The sequence below is a fragment of the Parasteatoda tepidariorum genome, chromosome 4 (genome assembly GCF_982258835.1).
Source record: "Parasteatoda tepidariorum strain Cologne lab strain chromosome 4, Ptep-v5.0, whole genome shotgun sequence".
NCBI classification, from domain to species: domain Eukaryota; kingdom Metazoa; phylum Arthropoda; class Arachnida; order Araneae; family Theridiidae; genus Parasteatoda; species Parasteatoda tepidariorum.
Window position 1 is genome coordinate 63,887,475 of NC_141758.1, and position 21,074 is coordinate 63,908,548.

General features: G+C 32.5%; 1 protein-coding gene across 1 annotated transcript in view; it reads right to left on the bottom strand.

Annotated features, from left to right (window-relative positions):
- LOC107438629 (acid-sensing ion channel 4-A-like) overlaps positions 1–21,074 on the bottom strand; it is a 37,151-nt gene that overhangs the window by 13,681 nt on the left and 2,396 nt on the right. The window contains exons 3-9 of the mRNA XM_087161242.1: positions 17,349–17,469; positions 14,953–15,086; positions 13,895–14,019; positions 11,096–11,256; positions 3,949–4,047; positions 1,023–1,128; positions 380–449 (exon numbers count right to left, since the gene is read on the bottom strand). Coding sequence (XP_087017368.1) covers positions 380–449; positions 1,023–1,128; positions 3,949–4,047; positions 11,096–11,256; positions 13,895–14,019; positions 14,953–15,086; positions 17,349–17,469 — 816 coding nt within the window. The remainder of the gene's footprint in view (positions 1–379; positions 450–1,022; positions 1,129–3,948; positions 4,048–11,095; positions 11,257–13,894; positions 14,020–14,952; positions 15,087–17,348; positions 17,470–21,074) is intronic.

Genomic DNA, 21,074 nt, shown 5'->3' on the forward strand with positions numbered 1-21,074 from the left:
AAATAAGAAAAAAAACTAAAAATTAAAAAGCCCGAAAGCAAATAAGGAAAAGATGTAATCTCGTCATCAACCTCCACTGATAATAATGATTCAGGATTTTAAATCTTTTTCTCATGGCGTTACTGACAAGCTCTCATTTGAAAATATTTGAAAGTGAAAACGTAGCTTAATTTAGGATTTGAAAACCCTGAGTGTCCCAAACAGACTCCGTCCTATCCAAAAAAATACTCTAATACGCTACAATTATACTATAATAACGCAAATGTACGGAACTTTACCATTTAGCTTTAAAAGCAGGTCTTGTCTATAAAAATATACGGTAAATGAACGTTAAATTACATATTTATGACAGTTTAAATTTTGTTTAAATTCTACTTACTAGCAAGCAGGTCTACAATTTTTCATTTTACAATCATTAATTTTTCTTGCCATTTCTGAGGTTACTATCTCTAAAAAAGATATTAGTTTAGAATTAATCCACACATAGAAAAAAATTTATTGACACTTAAGATTGCTAAAGAAAACTCTTATAAGAGCAATTTGTACTATGCTGGAAATTTTTTCAGGTCAATGGGTTCATAGATCTAGTCTGATTTCGTCAGGTCAGTTGAGGATAAGCAGCAACAACAATATATATGAAACTGAAAACAATGCTTTACATATTTACAAGTTCATGCATAAATTAATATGAATTGCTTAGATATCTGCAATTATATAATGTTCATAGCTCTATATTAAAGATTAACATTATAGATTTATATTCTGTTAATGAACTTATTTTAAAATTTTCTGAAACCACTATCTGATTTTTTAAACAAAAGCGCAGCAAATATATTTCTGTCTTCTTCCAATTTCCTTTAATTGATTTTTAAAGTCGTCAGTAATTTTTAAAATGCCCAGTAATTTTAATTGTTTGGAATATGATATCTTAAATTCTGCTCATAATATTCCAAACAATTTTACACATAATTTCTTGAGTGAAATTCGCATTTTCTCAATCTATCAAATAAAAGCAAACTCACTACTAGCGTCACATCTTCTTTCATTTCCAGATAACATGCTATACATTTGACATATACATCCATATTCATTCAAGCTGATGCTTTTTTGACATTCTTGAATGCATTCCTGCATAAAATATTTTAAACATACAATTACTCGAATTAAATTATAGTAATAAAAGTTTTTCTATATGATATCACAAAACTGAAGTGCTAACAATTTTTTACAATTTCAGAATTTAATCATGGACATTTAGGCTTCTTTTATTTATTAGCATAATTATCGCTAGATATAATGTATTTACTTATGTATAGCTTAGAATACATTAATTTAAATTTACTAAGAGACAAGCTGAATGCCTATAGTCTGTTTGGAATAAAAAGGAAAATAAATCATTAATAAACTACCACTACCTATATGTTCAAAAAACCGAGAGGCACATACTAACATAATATAAAATGTTACCTTTCTCTGAGACTATACGTTATTAGACTAATTAAAACGCGTTTTTAGAAATTCTACTCAAAAAAATAAAAATTAACTACACTTCGTATTTTTTTGGCACCGAAAGTGGTGTTGCTGAACATTGAAAGTAGTCAACGCATAATAATTTATATTTACCACAATCAGGCAATTTTTCGACGATTTTCAATTTTAGTAAAATTTTTTTATTTCAATTATCATTGACTTTAAATTATTATGCTCACAAAGACACATTCCGAAATCGTAACTATAAACAGAATAAACTTGTGGTTTCGGATAGTTTTTTAACTAACTTTGTGACGTCTGGTCGCATACATTTTGATTGAGCTTGCCTGCCTGATATATTGAATTAAAAAAATAAATAATCAGTGATATATGAGTTTTGAAAACGGTTTTGTAAAACTTGTTTTTGATGAAATAGAGCTATAAGCTAGCAAATAACATTCATGTTATCTTTAAAACAATTAATGAAACGGAATCACTAACAGTTTAACTTGGAACACTGCGCAATGCAAAACCATTGCAAGGAAATCGTTTTCATGATCCCTTTTAAAGAAAATTATTAAAAAAATCGATTATTAAGATCGCAGTCTTAAATTACCTATAGAGGATTCAGAATTCTTGCAGTAACTGTTCTATAGTTAAAAAAGAGACACACAGACATACTCACACACTTTTCCTATTAATATTATACACAAGGATATTCAAGTCATGGAGAAAACAAGCCAATTTAGTGGAGTTTTTTCAGCGAAACAGTAAAATAGATCAAAATTCGGGGAGCACTCTTTCATTGTACAACTTGTAAATTGTAAAAATTATTCATTCTAGAATAATGTTCTATTTAGTAAGAATTTTAACATTATTTTGCCACACACAAAATAAATGTGATATTAACCGAAGATTTTTGAAGAATATCTTCGAGGAAGAAAGAATCACTGAAAAAGAAGAATCTCTTAACAAGAAGAGTCTCTTAAGAGAAGAATCTCTTAACAAGGATCAGATGTCGTACAGAAATTGTTATAATTTCTGTATACTTGTATATTTGTTGACATAATTAATTTGCTTTTTTAACCGTACTCTACAAGTTTATGTTAAATCTAACCACCCCACCTATTAAGAAGACTTGTTACAAATTCTGATTTCAGTTTTTTTTATTAAATGACTATTTTAAACGTACGCTACAAGCTTCCAAAATTTTATTGATTAGTTACAGAGTGACAATTCTTCAACTGTATGAAATAAAACGTAAAATATTTAAAAACTGCTGAGTGCGAAAGTTTTATTCAACCTGTAAATGTCACTAAGATATGTTATTTTATGACCGTCATTGAAAAGCTGACCCAATTTTTATGAGTTACTACCAATTCTCAACTACGTAGTCATGTAATTTTGAATTCAATCCAGAAGACAAGGGAACTCCAGGATCAAGCATAGGGAGAAAATCGCCTTAGTGGAGAACTTATTGATGGAACTAACCCGCATTTGCGCTGCATGAAGAGGAAAAAAACGCAAACCTCCCACGGTTAGCCTGATGGTAAAGGGGCTCTAACCCATGATCTATCTACCACTGAAGGTATTTTAAATCAGCTGTGGTGGGTGCTAGCAGGGTGCGTAATAGGTATCGACCAACCATCCCTGGAATTTGAACCTGAGTCAACTCAGTAGGAGGCGAGTGCTCTATTCCCTGAGACGCCACTGCTCTCACTTAAGATATTCGAATTTAGGTTATGATATGTTCCATGTGCCTCATCATAGCCATCATTGGCTATGATGTAGCGCAGACGAATAGCAAAATTCTGCATGCTGTTGATGCTGTCGATGGCCTCCTGAATGACAGTTTTTAACTCAGCAATGTTTTTGTGGTTATTTCTGCACACATTGCTTTTAATATAGCCCCACAAAAATGAGTATCATGTGCTCAGATCAGGAGAATATGGCAGCCAAGTGAAACATTCCATGGGTCTTCCGCAACCCAGAGCCAGAATGCGGTCCCCAAAGTACTCCTGCAGGACATTTTCACTTGCAAATGGCTGACAACAACAAGTTGCGTGCACGTCCGCATACTAGTTCCCGTCTCACCTAACAACCAATCACGAAGTTTGAACTTCATCACACAAAACGTTTAAGAGTTATGATGGTTTCATTTCATATAGTTCAATAATTGTCACCCAGCATCAATTGCGTTTGTACTTATCTGTTATTTATGTCTTCATGACAAAAGATGTTTAGAGTGGATAATAAATGTACGGAAATATAAACTGGAATGCTTTGAATTTTTTTGGCGTCATTCTGCGATGTAAAACACTAAACTTAAGGGAAACATTTAATTTCTGAAGTTCTTTCCCAGTGAAAATTTTTTAGATATTATTTTTTAGATTATTGTTGGAAAAAGGTGGATATTGAATTTTCAGTATAATAAGAAAGGACATATATTTTCATATTGACTTAACGTCTGTTACTTGCCTTTTTATTTGTTGGTCCAAAACTTCCTCTAGATTTCCATTGTTGTAAATAATCTATGCAGTTCGTGTCATATGGATGAGGAAGAAGTTTTTTTATAACCTGAAAATTAAATTTTAAAACGATATATTCAAACACGAAAAATCCTAAATTATTAACATCAATATAATTTAACGAAAATGGGCAGATGCAAAGTCTCCAAAGATTGATTTATTTCACACAAGAAATCGTATCATTTTACTAAGAAAGTTAGTTCTTTTGAATCTTTCTTGGTTGAATCTTTCTTGAGGCATTTTTTATATCTAAATATGTCACTTGTTAACAGTGTTTACAATACACTATGCGGAGATGAAGTTGATATTTTATGTTATTTCATTTAATCAAATGTATGGAATATTTGTAGCTATTATTACAGGTTTAAGAGACCCTTTTTTATTAATAATTTTTTGTTTGACTATCTTTATATCGGACTTTATAAAAAAAACTTTATCCTTAGAAAAAACAATTAGAGCATGATTTTTAGTTAAAATATCAAAGATTTTTTTTAAAATTGCAAATAACGTTAAACAAAGTGTGTTTTGCGCAGCTCTTAATCATAGTATTTCGGAAAATGCCTTCTTTTAAGAAAGGGATATACGGCAAGTACGGCTTCCATCAGCATTTCCAGCCATATATTTTGAATAACATTTTTTAATTTGCTCAAATTTGTGACTTTATAATTATTGAATTGGGAGAGCATATACAAAAGGTCAAAGGGTCTCAGTTCGGGGGAATTGGAAGGCCACTCCTCCTTCGACAAAAAGTCAAATAAATATTTGCTGCACCTCTCCAGAACCACACGTCTGGTATGAAAAGGAGTATCATCTTGTTGGAAGCTGAAATATTCCACCCCATACATACTCTGGATACTTGGGAATATTTCCAAAACCTCAGTTTTACAATATTGGAAATTGTTTTTTTGCTCCCTTTGCAACGAAAACTAACGGAAGTTTGCCTCTTGATGAAATAGCTCTCCAAATCGTCCCAGGCGAAGAATTTTAATAAAGCATAACATAATGCTGGCCCTCAGATATGTTTTCTAAGAGATATAAACGATATTTTATTATTTTTGGGAGAGAGACTTTGTTGTAAAACAAATAGGTTCTCGTCTGAAGAGACAAACTCATCCTTAGCGAGCCCTGCAAGAATTTTTTCCATCCTCTGCTTCTTTTTCAGCTTAGCTGACTCTGAAAGTCTATGAATCTTGCTCTTTCTAAAAGCTTTGCACCCTAGGCTCTATCTCAGAATGCTTAACATTGATTCTTTCAATATTTTGAGCTCTCAGGCTAGCTTTCTAGTAGACTTTCGTCCGTTTCGTCGTATCTTTTCCCTGATCCTTATCAATGTATCTTTTGACCTTGTTCTGAGAGAATTTCTTTTGTCATCGACTAAGGACATCTCATTAAACCTTCTGATAATTCTGTAAATTAAATCTCTCTTCAGCCCCAGGATTTTCAAGTCTCTGAAAATTTTGTCCAGCTGCTCTGCTTTGATGAATTTATTCATCACAATTTCTCTAACTTTATTCATTCGTAGTAAGTTTAAAAAAAAACGTATAAGCTTGCAGTAGCATACATGTTTTTCTATCTAACATATAAGGAAGCTTACATTTGGACGGAATCTTACACTAAATTGTCTGAAAAGAATTGGAACTACAGTAATACTTAAGAATTTTTAAACGTGTTTTAAAAGTTATATAAGAACATTCTGGTCACGTCGTGTATATATATATATACACATAGTATTACCGCTTGTATATATATATATATATATATATATATATATATATATATATATATATATATATATATATATATATATATATATATATATATATATATATATATATATATATATATATATATATATATATATATATATATATATATATATATATATATATATATATATATATATATATATATATATATATATACAAGGTCCGGCTATTAATTTCCAGGACTGACGTAACTGTAGGAGAACGAAAAGCCGGAAGATGGCGCTAATGATTGCAGATTGAAGAGTGCTTTCTTGCGCATGTGCAGTGCATTCGGCGCCATACTGAAGTAAGTGGTTCTCGTAGAAAGGCGCATTAAAACGGAGCTCTTAAATTCCTGTTGTCGAAGTGAAAACGGAGCAAGAATAAACATTAAATGTTGCTTCAAATTGGGCAAGACAGCTTCGGAAACCTACAAATTGTTAAAACAAGTTTACGGCGAGGAAGCATTATGTCGCTCAAGAACTTTTGAATGGTTTAAAAGCTTTCGGGACTGCGCGAAAGCTTGGAAGATGATCCACACACAGGTTGGCCGCAGTCGTTACGCACGCCCGAAGCAATTGAAAAAGTTCGCTTCCACACATTGCGCTGCCTGTGAGGCTATTCTTAACCCAGCATGGTGTCGTTAAGATGCAGCATCCACCATACTCTCCAGACCTAGCACCCGCAGACTGTTTCCTAAGCTGAAAAATTCGCTGACAAGATTTCAAGATGTCGAAGCCATCAAGAAGACTGTAACGTCACTATTAAAGAGCATTCCGAAAGAGGACTTTAAAACTTCTTTCCGAAATTTGTACAGCCGAGCACAGACGTGCATTACGGCTGATGGGGATTACTTCGAATAATATTAAATGGCTATGCGTTTAATTTTATTTTCTTCTGAGTTATTCCATGAGTCCTGGAAATTAATAACCGGACCTTGTATATATATATATATATATATATATATATATATATATATATATATATATATATATATATATATATATATATATATATATATATATATATATATATATATATATATATATATATATATATATATATATATATATATGAAAGGGTAGCAGTCATGGTGAGTGTGTTAGGCCGCACAGATAGTAGTTGGAAGGCAAAAAATATTTTATTAGCTTCACATTGTATATTTAAGACATTTTCTAGCAAAGGCATTTTCACCAATTCACACTCAAACACTGTGTGCTTAAGTTTTTATCTTAGGGAAAGTAGCAAAGGAATTTCCCTCTATTTTGTTATATTTGAGGGGAAAAGGGAAGTCCCAAGGATTAGTATTGGTTTATGAAAGAGATCGCGCGTTTCCCACACAAAGCAAGGGAAATATGTCCTGCTCTTAATTAAATGCATAGTTGAGTCAAAAATAGATTTAAGAACAGGATGTGGCTTTTAAAAGTGTGAGAAAGTATTTCAAATAGAATAATTAATTAGGAATAAAGTAGGAGTTGTTTTATAGCAAAGAAACTAACATAAAAAGATTAATAGAAGCTTTTAATGTTACATCCCCCCTCGCCGAAAAATTTTATCTTACATCAATAAATTTTAAAAATTATCCCTTTGCAAAACTTTCCTAATGATGACACAATTAAAAAAATTAATACTAATATTTGTAATATCAACAAGATATAAAGTAACATGAATTATAAAAAAAAACACATTTGCACACTATGTAAAAAAAAGTTTCATACAGAGTTAGAAGAAGAAAAAAAAATTTGAAGTAGCGCTACTATCGAAATGAAGTGTTAGATCTCCATTTTCAAAAATTTTTCGTGATTAAGTTTTTCCAGTCCTTCTTTATAATCACAGTAAATAAAGTTATTCCTCATACTAACACAATTAAAATAAACTTTTCACTTAAGACAAGAAAATCTATAAAAATTTCCTAAAAGATGTAAATATTCATATTCAATAACAAGAAAGATACAAAAATATGAAAATGCAAGTGATATGAGATATAAAAATACAAATTGACACTTTTTATCAAAAAAATTTTCAATATAAAATGTAAAAAAATTTTGACACAATGGTCTTTAATCTGAAGTTTAAGACTTCAGTATTTTTATTTCAATGAGAGAATAAAAAGTTTAACACTTGGTCTTTAATCTGAAGTTTAAGACTTCAGTGTTATTAGGGGAAATTGTTTTGTTGGATTAGGGGTTGTATTCCCCAAAAGGAGGAAAACAGTCCCTATTCTCAACAATAATGTGCTGGAAGATCCTAGATTCAACAAGGTGCATAAATATTTATTTTTTGGTTTTCACCAGAGACAAAACTACCATCGCCTCATATCCTACTAGATTTGGGTAAACGTTGAACTTGAAGAAAATTTAAAAGTCGGATCTTCCAGAAAAAAGGGGACCACATGTTCCATTGAACCATGTGAATTAATGTCATATTTGGTATTTATAATTTTATTTTAACAAAGAAAAATTATTGAATTTAATATAAAGTATAGTCAATTCCATTTAAGTAATTACATGTTTTTTATTCGTGACATAATTTCAGTTTGTGAGGTGGGTGGTACCTTCGCAATTTTGATATATGAACTATTTCTGTATTTTCTTTATTATGACTATTCTTCTTATTTATTTTATAATTAACATCAGAAATTTTTTCAAGAATTATATATGGACCGGAAAAAGTTGGGGTAAGTTTCCTAGTATTGGGATATTTAAAATCTTCATACATTACAGTATCATTAGGGGAAAATTCAATATGAGTAAATCTTGCATCATAATAAATTTTATTTTTCTCATGATATTGTTTAGTTCTTTCAACTGCAATTTTTCTTGCTTCTTCTACTGGTGGAGATAAATTTCTTCGGATAAAGGATGATTAAATGAACTGTGCCAAACATTAAAAAAGCTGGTGGGAATTTAGTTACTGAATGTGGAGTTAAATTGTATTCTTCGGTTACTTCTTTTAATAATTTAGGCCAAGGAACTTTTTTAGAAGAATCATTAATTTTGCATTTTAATCGTGTTACAATGGTTTGTCCTAAAAGTTCAACTTTTCCATTAGTTTCGGGTCTATGGGCTGTAGTTAACAATTGTTTGATTTTGCTATGTTTAAGAAATTTTTTAAAGTGGGAAGAAGTAAACGCGGCATTTCTATCACTCAAAATACTTTTAGGGGTTTGAATTTGAAAAATTTGTTGCAAAAAATTTACATAGGTTTCCGTAGTTATTGATTTCGAAGCAAAAGACTACATATATCGAGTGTGATGATCAATTACTAAAGTTAAATATTTTTTGGTAGAATTATAATAATTAAAACCACCTACACTATCGATTGCAATTATTTCAAAAGGTTTGTCAACTGGGGGCATTTCCTGTAGTAATCCAAATCTTTTTTGTCTAGGTTTTTTATTAATTTGACACGTATGACAATGTTTGTTAAAATTTAAAATGTCCAAAGTAATATTTTCCCAATAGTAAACAGGAGTAAGCAAATTAATAGTTTTTTGAATTCCCGGATGGCCAAATTTTTTATGAGTAATTTCAAGTAATTTATGCCTTAAAGAAAATGGAACAACAATTTTGGTAAAACCCTTTTTACATAAACACAAAACATTATCTATTTTACTAAAATTTCCAGTTAAATTATCATTTTGTTGGGCTTCGCGAATTTCATCCAATTGCAAAAGATGAGAAAAATGGCTTACATTATTTAAATCAACATTTGTTTTTAAAATACTATTGTTTTCAATATTGTCAGGAATATCTCGGGATAGCATGTCAGCTTCAAAGTTCAAGGTGCCTTTTGTGTATTTTATATCATAATCATACATACTTAATAGTAAAGACCAGCGGAACAACCTACCCTTCAGATTTTTTACATTTTTTAGCCAAACTAAAGCCGCATGATCTGTATGTATGGTAAATTTATTTCCAAATAAATAGTGATAAAATTTGTTTAATGCATCAACAATAGCAAGACATTCCAGTTCTGTGATAGCATAATTTTTCTCATAGTCTCTAAGAGAACGAGAATGAAATGCTATTGGATGTAAGACACCTGAAACATCTGGCTGTTTCAAAATTGCTCCAACACCACTTTGACTTGCATCAACAAAAATATGGCATGGTAATTTAGGATTAAATATTTTCAAAATAGGTTTACAAACTAAAGCATTTTTTAAAATTTCGAATGCTTCTTGACATTTGGGAGTCCTACACCAGGGTGTATTTTTCTTCAAGAGATTATTTAAAGGTGCTCTAATTTTAGCATAATTGTTTATAAATTTATTATACACATTTATTGAACCTAAAAATTGTTGAAGAGATTTAACATTAGTTGGAGGTTTCAAGTTTTTAATTGCTTCAATGTTGTTGTTATCAGGAGTTACTACACCATGACATATTTCATAACCCAAAAATTGAATTTTAGTTTGCAAAGAAGAACATTTAGAAGCTTTTAATTTTAAATTTTCAAATCTACATATTTCAAAAATTTCCTTTAGATGATTTAAATGTTCTTCAAAACTATTAGAATAAATTATGATATCATCAAAATAATTAGCTGCAAATGAAACCTTATGTTTAGTGAGTATTCTACGTATTGTTCTTTGAAAAATACTAGGGGCGTTCTTCCACCTAAATGGCAATTTTAACCATTCGTATAACCCACTATTGGTGACAAAAGCAAGTTTTTCAGTGTCCTCAGGGTTGATTGGAATTTGCCAATAACCACTTACCATATCTAGCCTACTAAAATAAACACTATCGCCTAATTTATCTATAAGAGTTTCTATAAGAGGTAATGGTTCTGCATCCGATTTAGTGATTTGATTTAATTTTCTAAAGTCTATACACAATCTACTTTTTTTATTTTCATCTTTTTTATAAACTAAAGTTACTGGAGCAGAATAAGGAGAAGAGCTTTCTTTAATTATATTATGCTTTAACAATTCCTCAATTTGTTTATCTATTTCCTCTTGTTGTTTTGGGGAAGTTTTGTATGCTCGTAAGGATACTGGTAAGTCTGATGTTAATCTTACCCTTTGAGGTTCAATTCTTATTGTCTCTACATCATATTTATCTTTAGCAAAAATATCTGAAAAATCTTCTAAAATTTCCTGAAGTTGGGAATTTTTTTCATCATCTTGAATTTGCACAATTCCGTCAACATGATTATGACAATGTTGTACACCATTGCCACATTCAGTCTCGTGAACACTTGAAAATTCAAGATTATTTTCAGTTTTGCTATTTAAATCTTTATTTTTAAGTCTACTTTTTGTTTTATTTTTCTATTATATTATTCTATTCATATTTATCATATTTTTTCTATTCATATATATATGAAAGAAAATTACATTACCTTTTTCAAGCGGAGCGTCTCATGTGCACCATCTTGTACAGAGAAACCTTCGTAAAAAGGATTGACAATTTGTCGTGGATCATGAATTGCCATTTGGGCATATACAGGACTCAGAAAGTCTGGAGTCTCGACACTATTCGGCACATACATCATGACGTATTCTTAAAGTATTAATACATTTTTATATTTCACACATTTGCAAAGATTTCTATTTTAGTACCTTAATGAATATTTGTGTAAACTTTAGTTTGTAAGCTAACTATGTTTTATTCGGCATTGTAATACTTTAGTTATGTTTTATTCCTAATTTTTTTATTGAAAATAGGAGTTATCTTTTTTTTTAAAAAAATCCCTTTTTAAGTATTAATTTTAACCATTTTTATTACTAATTCTTCACCCTATATTTTCCAAAGAAATTTGCGAAAGCATATAATTATTTCAGTTCCAATATTTCAGTTCCAATATTTCAGTTCCATTATTTCAGTTCCAAATTACAAATAAATCACTTTCAACTGTTTCTGGCAAGTCGATCTTCATTTTAATCTTTATACTTAAATAATATTAAATGTTGAGTGATGCTATATTTGGCCACTCTTAGAACCACATATATTTCGCAAGTAAGACCTATTTTGAAATACGATTACCCAATTTACTTCTGCGCGTCTGAAACGAACCTTCAGAAATTGAAACGTGTACTACGAGGTGCCGCTCGAATTATTTTAGGATTTAGAAACAGCTGCCCTTCCACTATAGCCCTGTATAATTTAGTTTGTAGTTATTTACCCTTTGGCCAGACGGTCAAGCTATGTAAAATTAGCGTGGCATTCAACGTGTAAAAGATGTAGAAAATCATTTTTTTAAAAAGTAGCTATTTAATGTTTTTTAGTTAATTTATTAATGGTTGAAAACATTTCCAATTGGAAGGTAAATAAATTTTACACCAATTTAATCTACATAATTTCAAATAACAACATTTACATAGCTTTAAATCGGCAAGAGGTCGAATAGTTCCAGAGAAATGACTTACAACCACTATATATATATTAGAAGAAGAGCCAATCTATATAAGTACTTCAATAGGATCTACAGCTACGGTCCACAATATCGCACTTCTCTGTATTTGCACACTTAGCAAAACAATCGAAGACTAAAGAAATACGGCCCCTTTAGCTTGGCAGAAACTCAAAACCTAATCTCTCGTAAGGTTGAACTTGTATCTTTGAGATCTTGTATTGATCCCTCAGAGGGACTGCCAAGAGTTTTCGTTCACTTTGATTTGAATTCCTCTGCAAACAAGCAAACTCGCCTTGAAGACCATCTAAGACAGATGGCTCTGGAAATCATTTGTTGTATTCCTAAAAATGCTGTGCAGGTCTCTTCTGATGGTAGTCATATCGAAGATCGTACTGGAAGCGGTATTTACACTAGAACACCTCTCTTTGAGACTCACACTTAACCAACTCAAATCTGTCGTTAAGAATGAGCTTATTGCGATCAATGTATGGCTGGATGCCATATTGTCTTATGAAAGTGGTTCTAGTGACTTATGAATTTTATCGGATAGCCCTTGCTCTCTGCAACATCTAAATGGCTGGCTCTCTGCAAGTGATGAAGCCAGAGTTTCTATTCTACACAAGGTAAGAACAATCTCTAAGAATCCCGATGACCGCCTTCAAGGAATCCCCATTATAGATTTAAAAAAATTTTGAAAATTATATTTCGGATAAGCCGACCAGGTGGCCGAGTGATTAGCGTGCCTGACTTCGAGCCGGTGGCTGCGGGTTCGAATCCCGCTCAGGGCATGGATTTTTCTTTCTTTCTCTCTCTCTCTCTCTCTCTGTGTGTGTGTGTGTGTGTGTGTGTGTGTGTGTGTGTGTGTGTGTGTGTGTGTGTGTGTGTGTGTGCGTGTGTGTGCGTGTGCGCGTGTGCGTGTGCGTGTGCGTGTGTGTGTGTGTGTGTGTGTGTGTGTGTGTGTGTGTGTGTGTGTGTGTGTGTGTGTGTGTGTGTGTGTGTGTTCTATGTCCTTTCTTCTGTGTGATTGTGTGAATGTAACCCGCCCTATAAACGGGTTTGTGGTTGTATGACGTGGGCGACGCTACTCCACCACCGTGGCTCAGACATAGGTGCTCACTGGGTAACGATAAGAGAGTAGCAATTCAGGCATTTCTGAGGACAATGGGAAATACACCCAAGTGCCCTCCATTAACCAAAAAAAAAATTTTTTGGATAAAATTATGTCAGAAAAAACAGGTTTTATAATTAAAGGCAGAAACATTTTGGTTCTCTTAAATAGAACTGAAGCAATTGCAAAATGAAATTTGCTCTGTGAAGAGACATTTGCACTAACTGGAATGAAAAATGAAATTCGTCCCGACTAAACAGTTCGAACCATATTTTCAAGATCACTCGTAAAAATATGTGCTGTTGAGAGAAATCTTGCATGCTTATCTTCTTTCTGAACTCTAATATATCATCTGACCTAAATAATTAAGAATTTAGAGTTTATTCTCTCCAATCATCGAGATTTTATGCATCTTAGTGTGTAAAAATCCGATCATTTAACCAAAAGTTGCTGAGTTGCTGTGTCATTATAATTTTGAGCACTATATTGTACCGGAAAAAAATTTTACACATGGAATTAACATAACTATATCAAGATTTTTATGTCGAAATTGCTTAGTGCAGAAGATAAAGATATAAAACCTCGATAACTTTTGATCCTATGATCGGATTTTTAAAGGCGCTTTTTCATGCATTTAATGCAATACAACACAATTACTATATCTGACACTTATTTACGTGCATCTCCATTGTTGTTTATAGGCACTACATCGGCTTTCCCAATTAACGAATTCACAGTCCAACATAAGCTTATAGTTGGCGCATCGACGGCAGGGCGATTAATTGTTTGGCTTAAGTATTTCCTAAATCAAAAAAAAATTATTTAATTATTTTATTAGGAAATCATTCAAGCAAATTTTTAAATGCATACATAAACATAGCCCTAACACAATAATAGCTTTGGTGATTCGGGAAAAAACATATGTAGTTTTTTTTTTCTCTTAAATCATACATGTAGTAATATATGGCTTAAGGCAGTGTTTCCCAAAGTGTGGTACGCGTGCCCCCAGGGGTACGGGAACAGTTTAGCTGAGGTACGCGTTCTTATGTGAAATATCTTGCAGCAAGCGAAAATTTTATTTAAAAACAAAGCTAGCCATGAAAATTTAGAATTGCATATTTTTCTATTGGCTATTTTTTGCAGAGTTAACAGTTAATAATTAGTGGTGTTAACGGCCAGTTGTAATTTTTAACTTTTGTGCAATTTGTTTATAGTAAAAAATACATTCATTTTTTTTATTATTGGTACACAGCGTTACGAAAAATTTAGAAAGGGTACACAAAAGTCATAAGTTTGGGAAACACTGGCTTAAGGGAATAAAGTACATCTTGTTACATGAAAAAACTTATGAAAAAAAAGTTTTCTTCTTTTTCTTTGCATTCTACCTAATTAGCTGCTTCCCACAGAATTCCTAAGTAATTCCTAAGTCCCCCATAAAAAAATTTGACTCTAATAATTGTAGATTTACAAAATGCCCTGTAAATGTATAAGTTTTTAGAATGCACATGGAGTTTCAAAGCAATATCTTGGAAGGAAGGAGATAAAAATGTCATCTAAATCTGACAAATTGCAAGAAATGTAAACGGGGCTAACAACATCAAAACCTGTTTAATTGTTGAAGTTCAGATCATAGTTTCAAAGTCATTATCAGTTACACATCCAAGTTAAATCGGATTATATACTGGTTTTTACATTTAAAAAAAAGTTTTCATTAAAGTTAAACGAATGCACATACTTGCAATCAAAATATTTCGATTTGTTATTGGTGAAATGAGCAAGACATTCTATAATGCTATTTTCTTGCAGGAACATTTCGCATTCCTTATATTCCAAAAGACTTATTTCTTTATAAACTTCTCGATCTGGAAACTAAGAGAGAAAAGAATGAATACTTTAAATTAATAATCTTTTTATTACAAAAAATTTTGTTTTTAGACAGAAATTTAAATATTTCGGTTCAAATCTTTTATTAATTATTGGATAACGTTAGGAACTTGAAGGAGGGGCTCTACAGTGTGCAATGAAAATATCAGGATATCGAAAAATAATATAATTTAATTTAATATCATATATTTTTAACAAATACAGTTAAAATAATAATTGTACTGGTGTTTTAAAAATTGCAAAAAAATTATTTACTTCAAATAAAATTAATGAAAAGGATGTCAATGCATCGCTTTTTTTTCATTCTATTTTGCGTTTAGCTAAAGTTTCGTTTCGTCATCTTCTTTTTCCGATATATGTCCAAATATTGAAACCTTTATTAAAAAGGGGTCCAAAGGGTTCTTTGCAAACAATTTTTTGAAACATTATATATGTTATTTTATGACCGGTTTTAATTGACACCCAGTATGAACCGATATTCAAAGTTGATGCCAAAAATAATAAAGCCCACTCTAAATAACAAACACATTTTCTAACTTGGTATGTCATATATTTTGCTTAGAGTTTATTATTCAAAATTTTGTATCTAATGCTTCACCAGGCACAAGATTATTTGACTTCGAAAAAAGCTATTAAGTTAAAACTTTGATTTGACTATAGCATATTTCTTAAATTTATGCTGGCACTTTAATATTGGTATTATGTTTTAGTCAAAGTATGTATTTATGTATAAATTTGCATATTTTTGGGGCAAAATTACTTAATTTTCTTATAAAAATCTAAGAAAAATAAGTTTTTAATTTTTATTTAAAAAATACATATCGTTGTTTTTTTTTTTTTTTTTTTTTTGGTTTTTTGAGCTTGTATGGTTTTGAAAAGAACATTTTTGACTACCGATTAAAGTTGTTTCATGTCACTAACATGATTTTCATAACTAGTCATTAACATGATAGAATGACTTTTCTCGTGTACGAAAGACATCTTAGTATCTTTTTTTTTCTTTCTTAACTCTAAGAAATTCAATGATACAGTTCGTTTTGAGATTTAACAAAAGTCATTGCACTTAAATAATCTCTGTGTGTAGATTAAACTCCTGTACGAAATTCAGAATCCTAAGTTGAATTTTAGTTACGTTACCGAAAGTCAGAAAAATAGCTCAAGGAGGCTTTCTCGATGAAATCGAACTACGTTAATGCGAAATAGAATTTTAAAAAAAAGTCCTATGTTAAAAATTCGGTTTCATCGAGAGAGCCTCCGAGACAAAGACGAAACAAAACTTTAGCTAAACGTAAAATAGAATGAAAAAAATAGCGATGCATTGACATTGTTGACATTAATTTTATTTGAAGTAAATACATTTTTTACAATTTTAAAACACCTGTTCGATTATTATTTCAACTGTATTGTTAAAATATATGATATTAAATTAAATTATATGATTTTTCGATATCCTGATATTTTCATGTGCCCCTCCTTCAAGTTCGCCACGATATCTAATAATTAATAAAAGATTTAAACGAAAATCTCTTCGACTTGTGCTCAAAGAGTTCGAAGTACCGTCGAATACCACACTTTTTAGATTCCAATTTAAACATCGTTTGTACTAATTTTAAGACCGATTCCGAAGGGTATACAATTTAACTATCTATCCAGTTTTTCAAAATTCGCAGATTTAAATTCAAATTTCTTGTAGTTTTTTTCCCTGCAATCATTTGTAAATAAGTCACGTGTTATCTTTTTAAATAGGATTGCCATAATGATGGTTATCCTGCTCTCTTGTCTTCAAACTTAATAAAGCATTTCTATATAACGGATCCCACCACTGCCACCGATCAAAAAATATTAATAAGCTGAGTGCCTGATGAAAATGTACTGAAGAGAAAGTTTTCATAAAAAAAAACCTTTATTTGAAACATCTCAACCACACAAAAAGCAAAGCAGAAAGAGATAGCAATAGCCGAAAAGGGTTTGTATACACATTAAAATACAAAAGCCAATCTCAACAAACAAACAAACTAACTCTACGGTGTTCCAAAAATTATTTCATTCTTTTTATTGTTTTTTTCTTCTTGATCTCATTGTTTATCTCGTAGTACAGTTTTTCAATTCATGCTTGTATTAACTAGATATTTTAAGGACTCTACAGTACATTTGTAAAAATCATTCGTTCTAACAAAATATTTCCATGACTTAATATAGCCCTTTCTGACATTCACATTCATGCACAAAATATAAATATTTACTTACATAATTAGGTTTCAATTCATTTACTTCCTCATAAAGCCATCCATCTGAAACAATCTCTTTGGGTGATTCGTGACATCTGTCACGGAACACTTCCGTTTCGCATATTTTAGTCGCACTTAACCTAAAAATTATTCTATATTGAAAAACTTTTTTCTTCGAAATTTACAGTCAGCTGAAAAATTATCATTGTGGTCACACATTTACTAAAAACGGTGGCAGTAAAATCGAAAGATATTTAAACTAAACTCAGCGGTACGACAGCTGATAAAGGCCTACAGTGCCCATCTCAGTTTTCCTGATCTTGGGCTCTGGGGGTTCCAGGTTTTTGTCCCCAAGCATGCTTGGTACTCGTTTTATCAACCCAATGAAGGGATGAAAGGCAGAACCATCTTTACCCGGTCCAAGGATCGAACCCAGGACCTGTAGCACGAAACCATGAACCTCTCCCACTCAGCCACTGGTTTCGAAAGTTATTTACATCTCAAAGCCAATCATTCATATATATATATATATATATATATATACACTGGTTATCATAAATTAAGGAAAAATCACAAAAATAGCGATAACTCTTTCAAAAGTAAGCCAAACCGTGCAAAATTTGCATATGTTGTCCACTAAGAGTAGCTGAGTAAAATTGCAATATGCAAATTAGTGGCGCTGCACTCGGCTTACGTCATCTGCCTGGAGCATAAAAGTCCAAGTTTGAGAGAAAGCACACAAATTTTACTGTGATTGCGACATTGAAAATCTGAGATAGCCAATTCGTAATAATGACCTCTAGGCATCATTTGCCTGAAGAACTACGATGGAGAGCCATCGGGAGACTAGAGGCAGGGCAGAGTCAATCAGAAGTGGCCAGATGGCTAAATGTGAGTCCATCTGTGGTTCATAGACTTTGGAGGCAATTTCAAACCACAGATTCGGCATCTAGGAGGTTCAGTCAAGGACGGCCAACTGTTACGACCAGTGCCGATGACCGATATTTGACATTAAATGCACGCAGGAATAGAACCGCTACTCCGACACATCTTAGATCCTCTCTTGCTGCAGCCACCGGAAGGTTGGTGTCAACGTCAACTGTGCGCAGAAGGCTCCACGAAGGTGGTCTGTATGCGAGACGACCAGCCATTTGCGTGCCGCTCACATCACGCCATAGGAGAGACCGTTTGCAGTGGGCCCGACAACATGTCCACTGGACGTCAGATCAATGGAGGCCTGTTCTCTTTACGGATGAGTCCAGGTTTAGTCTAGAAAGTGACAGTAGACGTTATTTGATATGGAGAGAACCTGGGACCCGTTATCATCCATCAAACATCCGTGAAAGAGATGCATACGGAAGAGGCAGTGTCTGTGTTTGGGGAGGCATATCCTTAGGAGGGCGCACATACCTCCATGTCTTTCCAAGGGGAACCGTGAATGCTCAGGTTTATCGAGACAACATCCTTGATGCTTATGTGCGCCCATATGCCGGGGCAATTGGTGATTGCTTCCTGTTACAGGACGATAATGCAAGACCACACAGAGCTCGCATTGTTGATGATTATCTTCAACAGGAAACAATTACTCGCATGGAGTGGCCAGCTCGATCCCCGGACTTGAATCCTATCGAGCACGTTTGGGATGCTCTAGGGAGGCGTGTATCTGCCATCAATCCGCCCCCTCAGACCCTTGCCACGCTTGCAACTGCTTTACAAGAGCAATGGCTCTCACTTCCTATTGAACTGATAGACCGCATAATTGAAAGCATCACACATCGCTGTTTGTGCTGTATTGCTTCTAGAGGCAATCATATTCCATATTAAAGGTACTTTTTCTATTGCAAACCGATACTTCCAATTTGTTTATTTTATACATGTGCTAATTTCTATACTACTATTAATGTCTGATAATTTCTTTTTATGTTGTTTAATACCTTACTATGTGTTGTATATTGTGGGTAAGTTTCATAAAATTCCATGTGTAATTTCTTGAGTTATCGCGATTTTTGTGAATTTTCCTTAATTTATGATAACCAGTGTATATATATATATATATATATATATATATATATATATATATATATATATATAAAACTGCAATAGCTTTCGAATGAATGAGAATTTTTAAAAAAACACTCTAGGTAATTTTATAGTACAAAATCGTCCTATCAGCACTTCGAATTTAAACTCAATTGTCGCAATACAGAAGGATTAGATTTTCCAACGAGGTTTGTCTTAAACAAATGTTTTACAGTTCTCAAACTCGAAATCAAACTGTAAATTGCTTTTGTTCTATGGATAGTTGAACAATTTCCTACATACCTCTTAAATTCCATGCTTGTTAAAGTCTTAAAATATTTGTATGACAAAATAAAATATAACGTAAAGCAGAAAAGTGCAAGAAAATTCGGAAAAAAAGCTGTTAAATTCAAAAATCTTTCGAGAAAGTTACAATTTCGAATAAACTTTCGAAATACATAAACAAATGCAGCTCTTTCAGCATGCCAAATTTCAACTTTGTAATTGTATTAATTCGACCCGTTGAGCGGCTCATATGATATTTTTTCTTCTTAAAAGTTTAATAGTTAATAATTCTCAAACTAACGATTGAATGTTTAATTTTTTTTTTATTTCTTCGTAAACCATGTCAGTTTTTATATACAGTCAAAGAATGAAATTGATGTACACGAATTTAGAAAAGGACATAATTTCGAAAAGACATAAAGTAACTTTTAAAATAATATGTAAAATAATAAACCAAAATGGAAAAGCGCTAAAAACGGCTGAAACTAAAGTTGTCCTATTTTAATAATTTAAAAAGTTTGAAACACAAATGGTAAAAACGAAGAATTTTAAAGATTTATATGTTAGCAAAACAGCACTTCATCGGGAGATGAAGTACTGTTTTGCTGACAACACACAGGAGTCTTTATGTCGTCTGTGTTAATACCAAACACTGACTGTGACCCGAGGCCCCATAACAGCCCATCTTTAAACAGCTGACCTATTTTTGAGTTTGTGACTACCCATATTCAACTCCGTAGCCTTGAGATTTTGAATCCGATACAAAAGACAAGGGAACTGCTAGATCGAGTATTGGGAAAAATTTGCATTTGTGGAGGATTTTTTGATGGAACTAACCCGCCCTTGCACCTCATGGAGAGGAAAACCCTGAAGAAAGCTTCTCAAGGTTAGGTCGACAAGAAGGGGACTCTAACCCATAAACTGACCATTGACGATATTTTACGTCAGCACTGTGGTCGGTGCGAGTCGGATGTGGAATTCGTATCAACGATGGGATTCTAACTCGGGTCACTGCATTGGGAGGCGAGCGCTGTGTTCCCTAAGACACCACGGATGAGGAAAAATAATTGTCGAAATAACGAAATATATCTCCAAGCTTGTTGGACTGGGGTCACTGCATTGAGAGGTGAGCGCTGTGTTCCCTAAGACACCACGGATGAGGAAAAATAATTGTCGAAATAACGAAATATATCTCCAAGCTTGTTGGACTGGGGTCACTGCATTGGGAGGCGAGCGCTGTGTTCCCTAAGACACCACGGATGAGGAAAAATAATTGTCGAAATAACGAAATATATCTCCAAGCTTGTTGGACTGGGGTCACTGCATTGAGAGGCGAGCGCTGTGTTCCCTAAGACACCACGGATGAGGAAAAATAATTGTCGAAATAACGAAATATATCTCCAAGCTTGTTGGACTGGGGTCACTGCATTGGGAGGCGAGC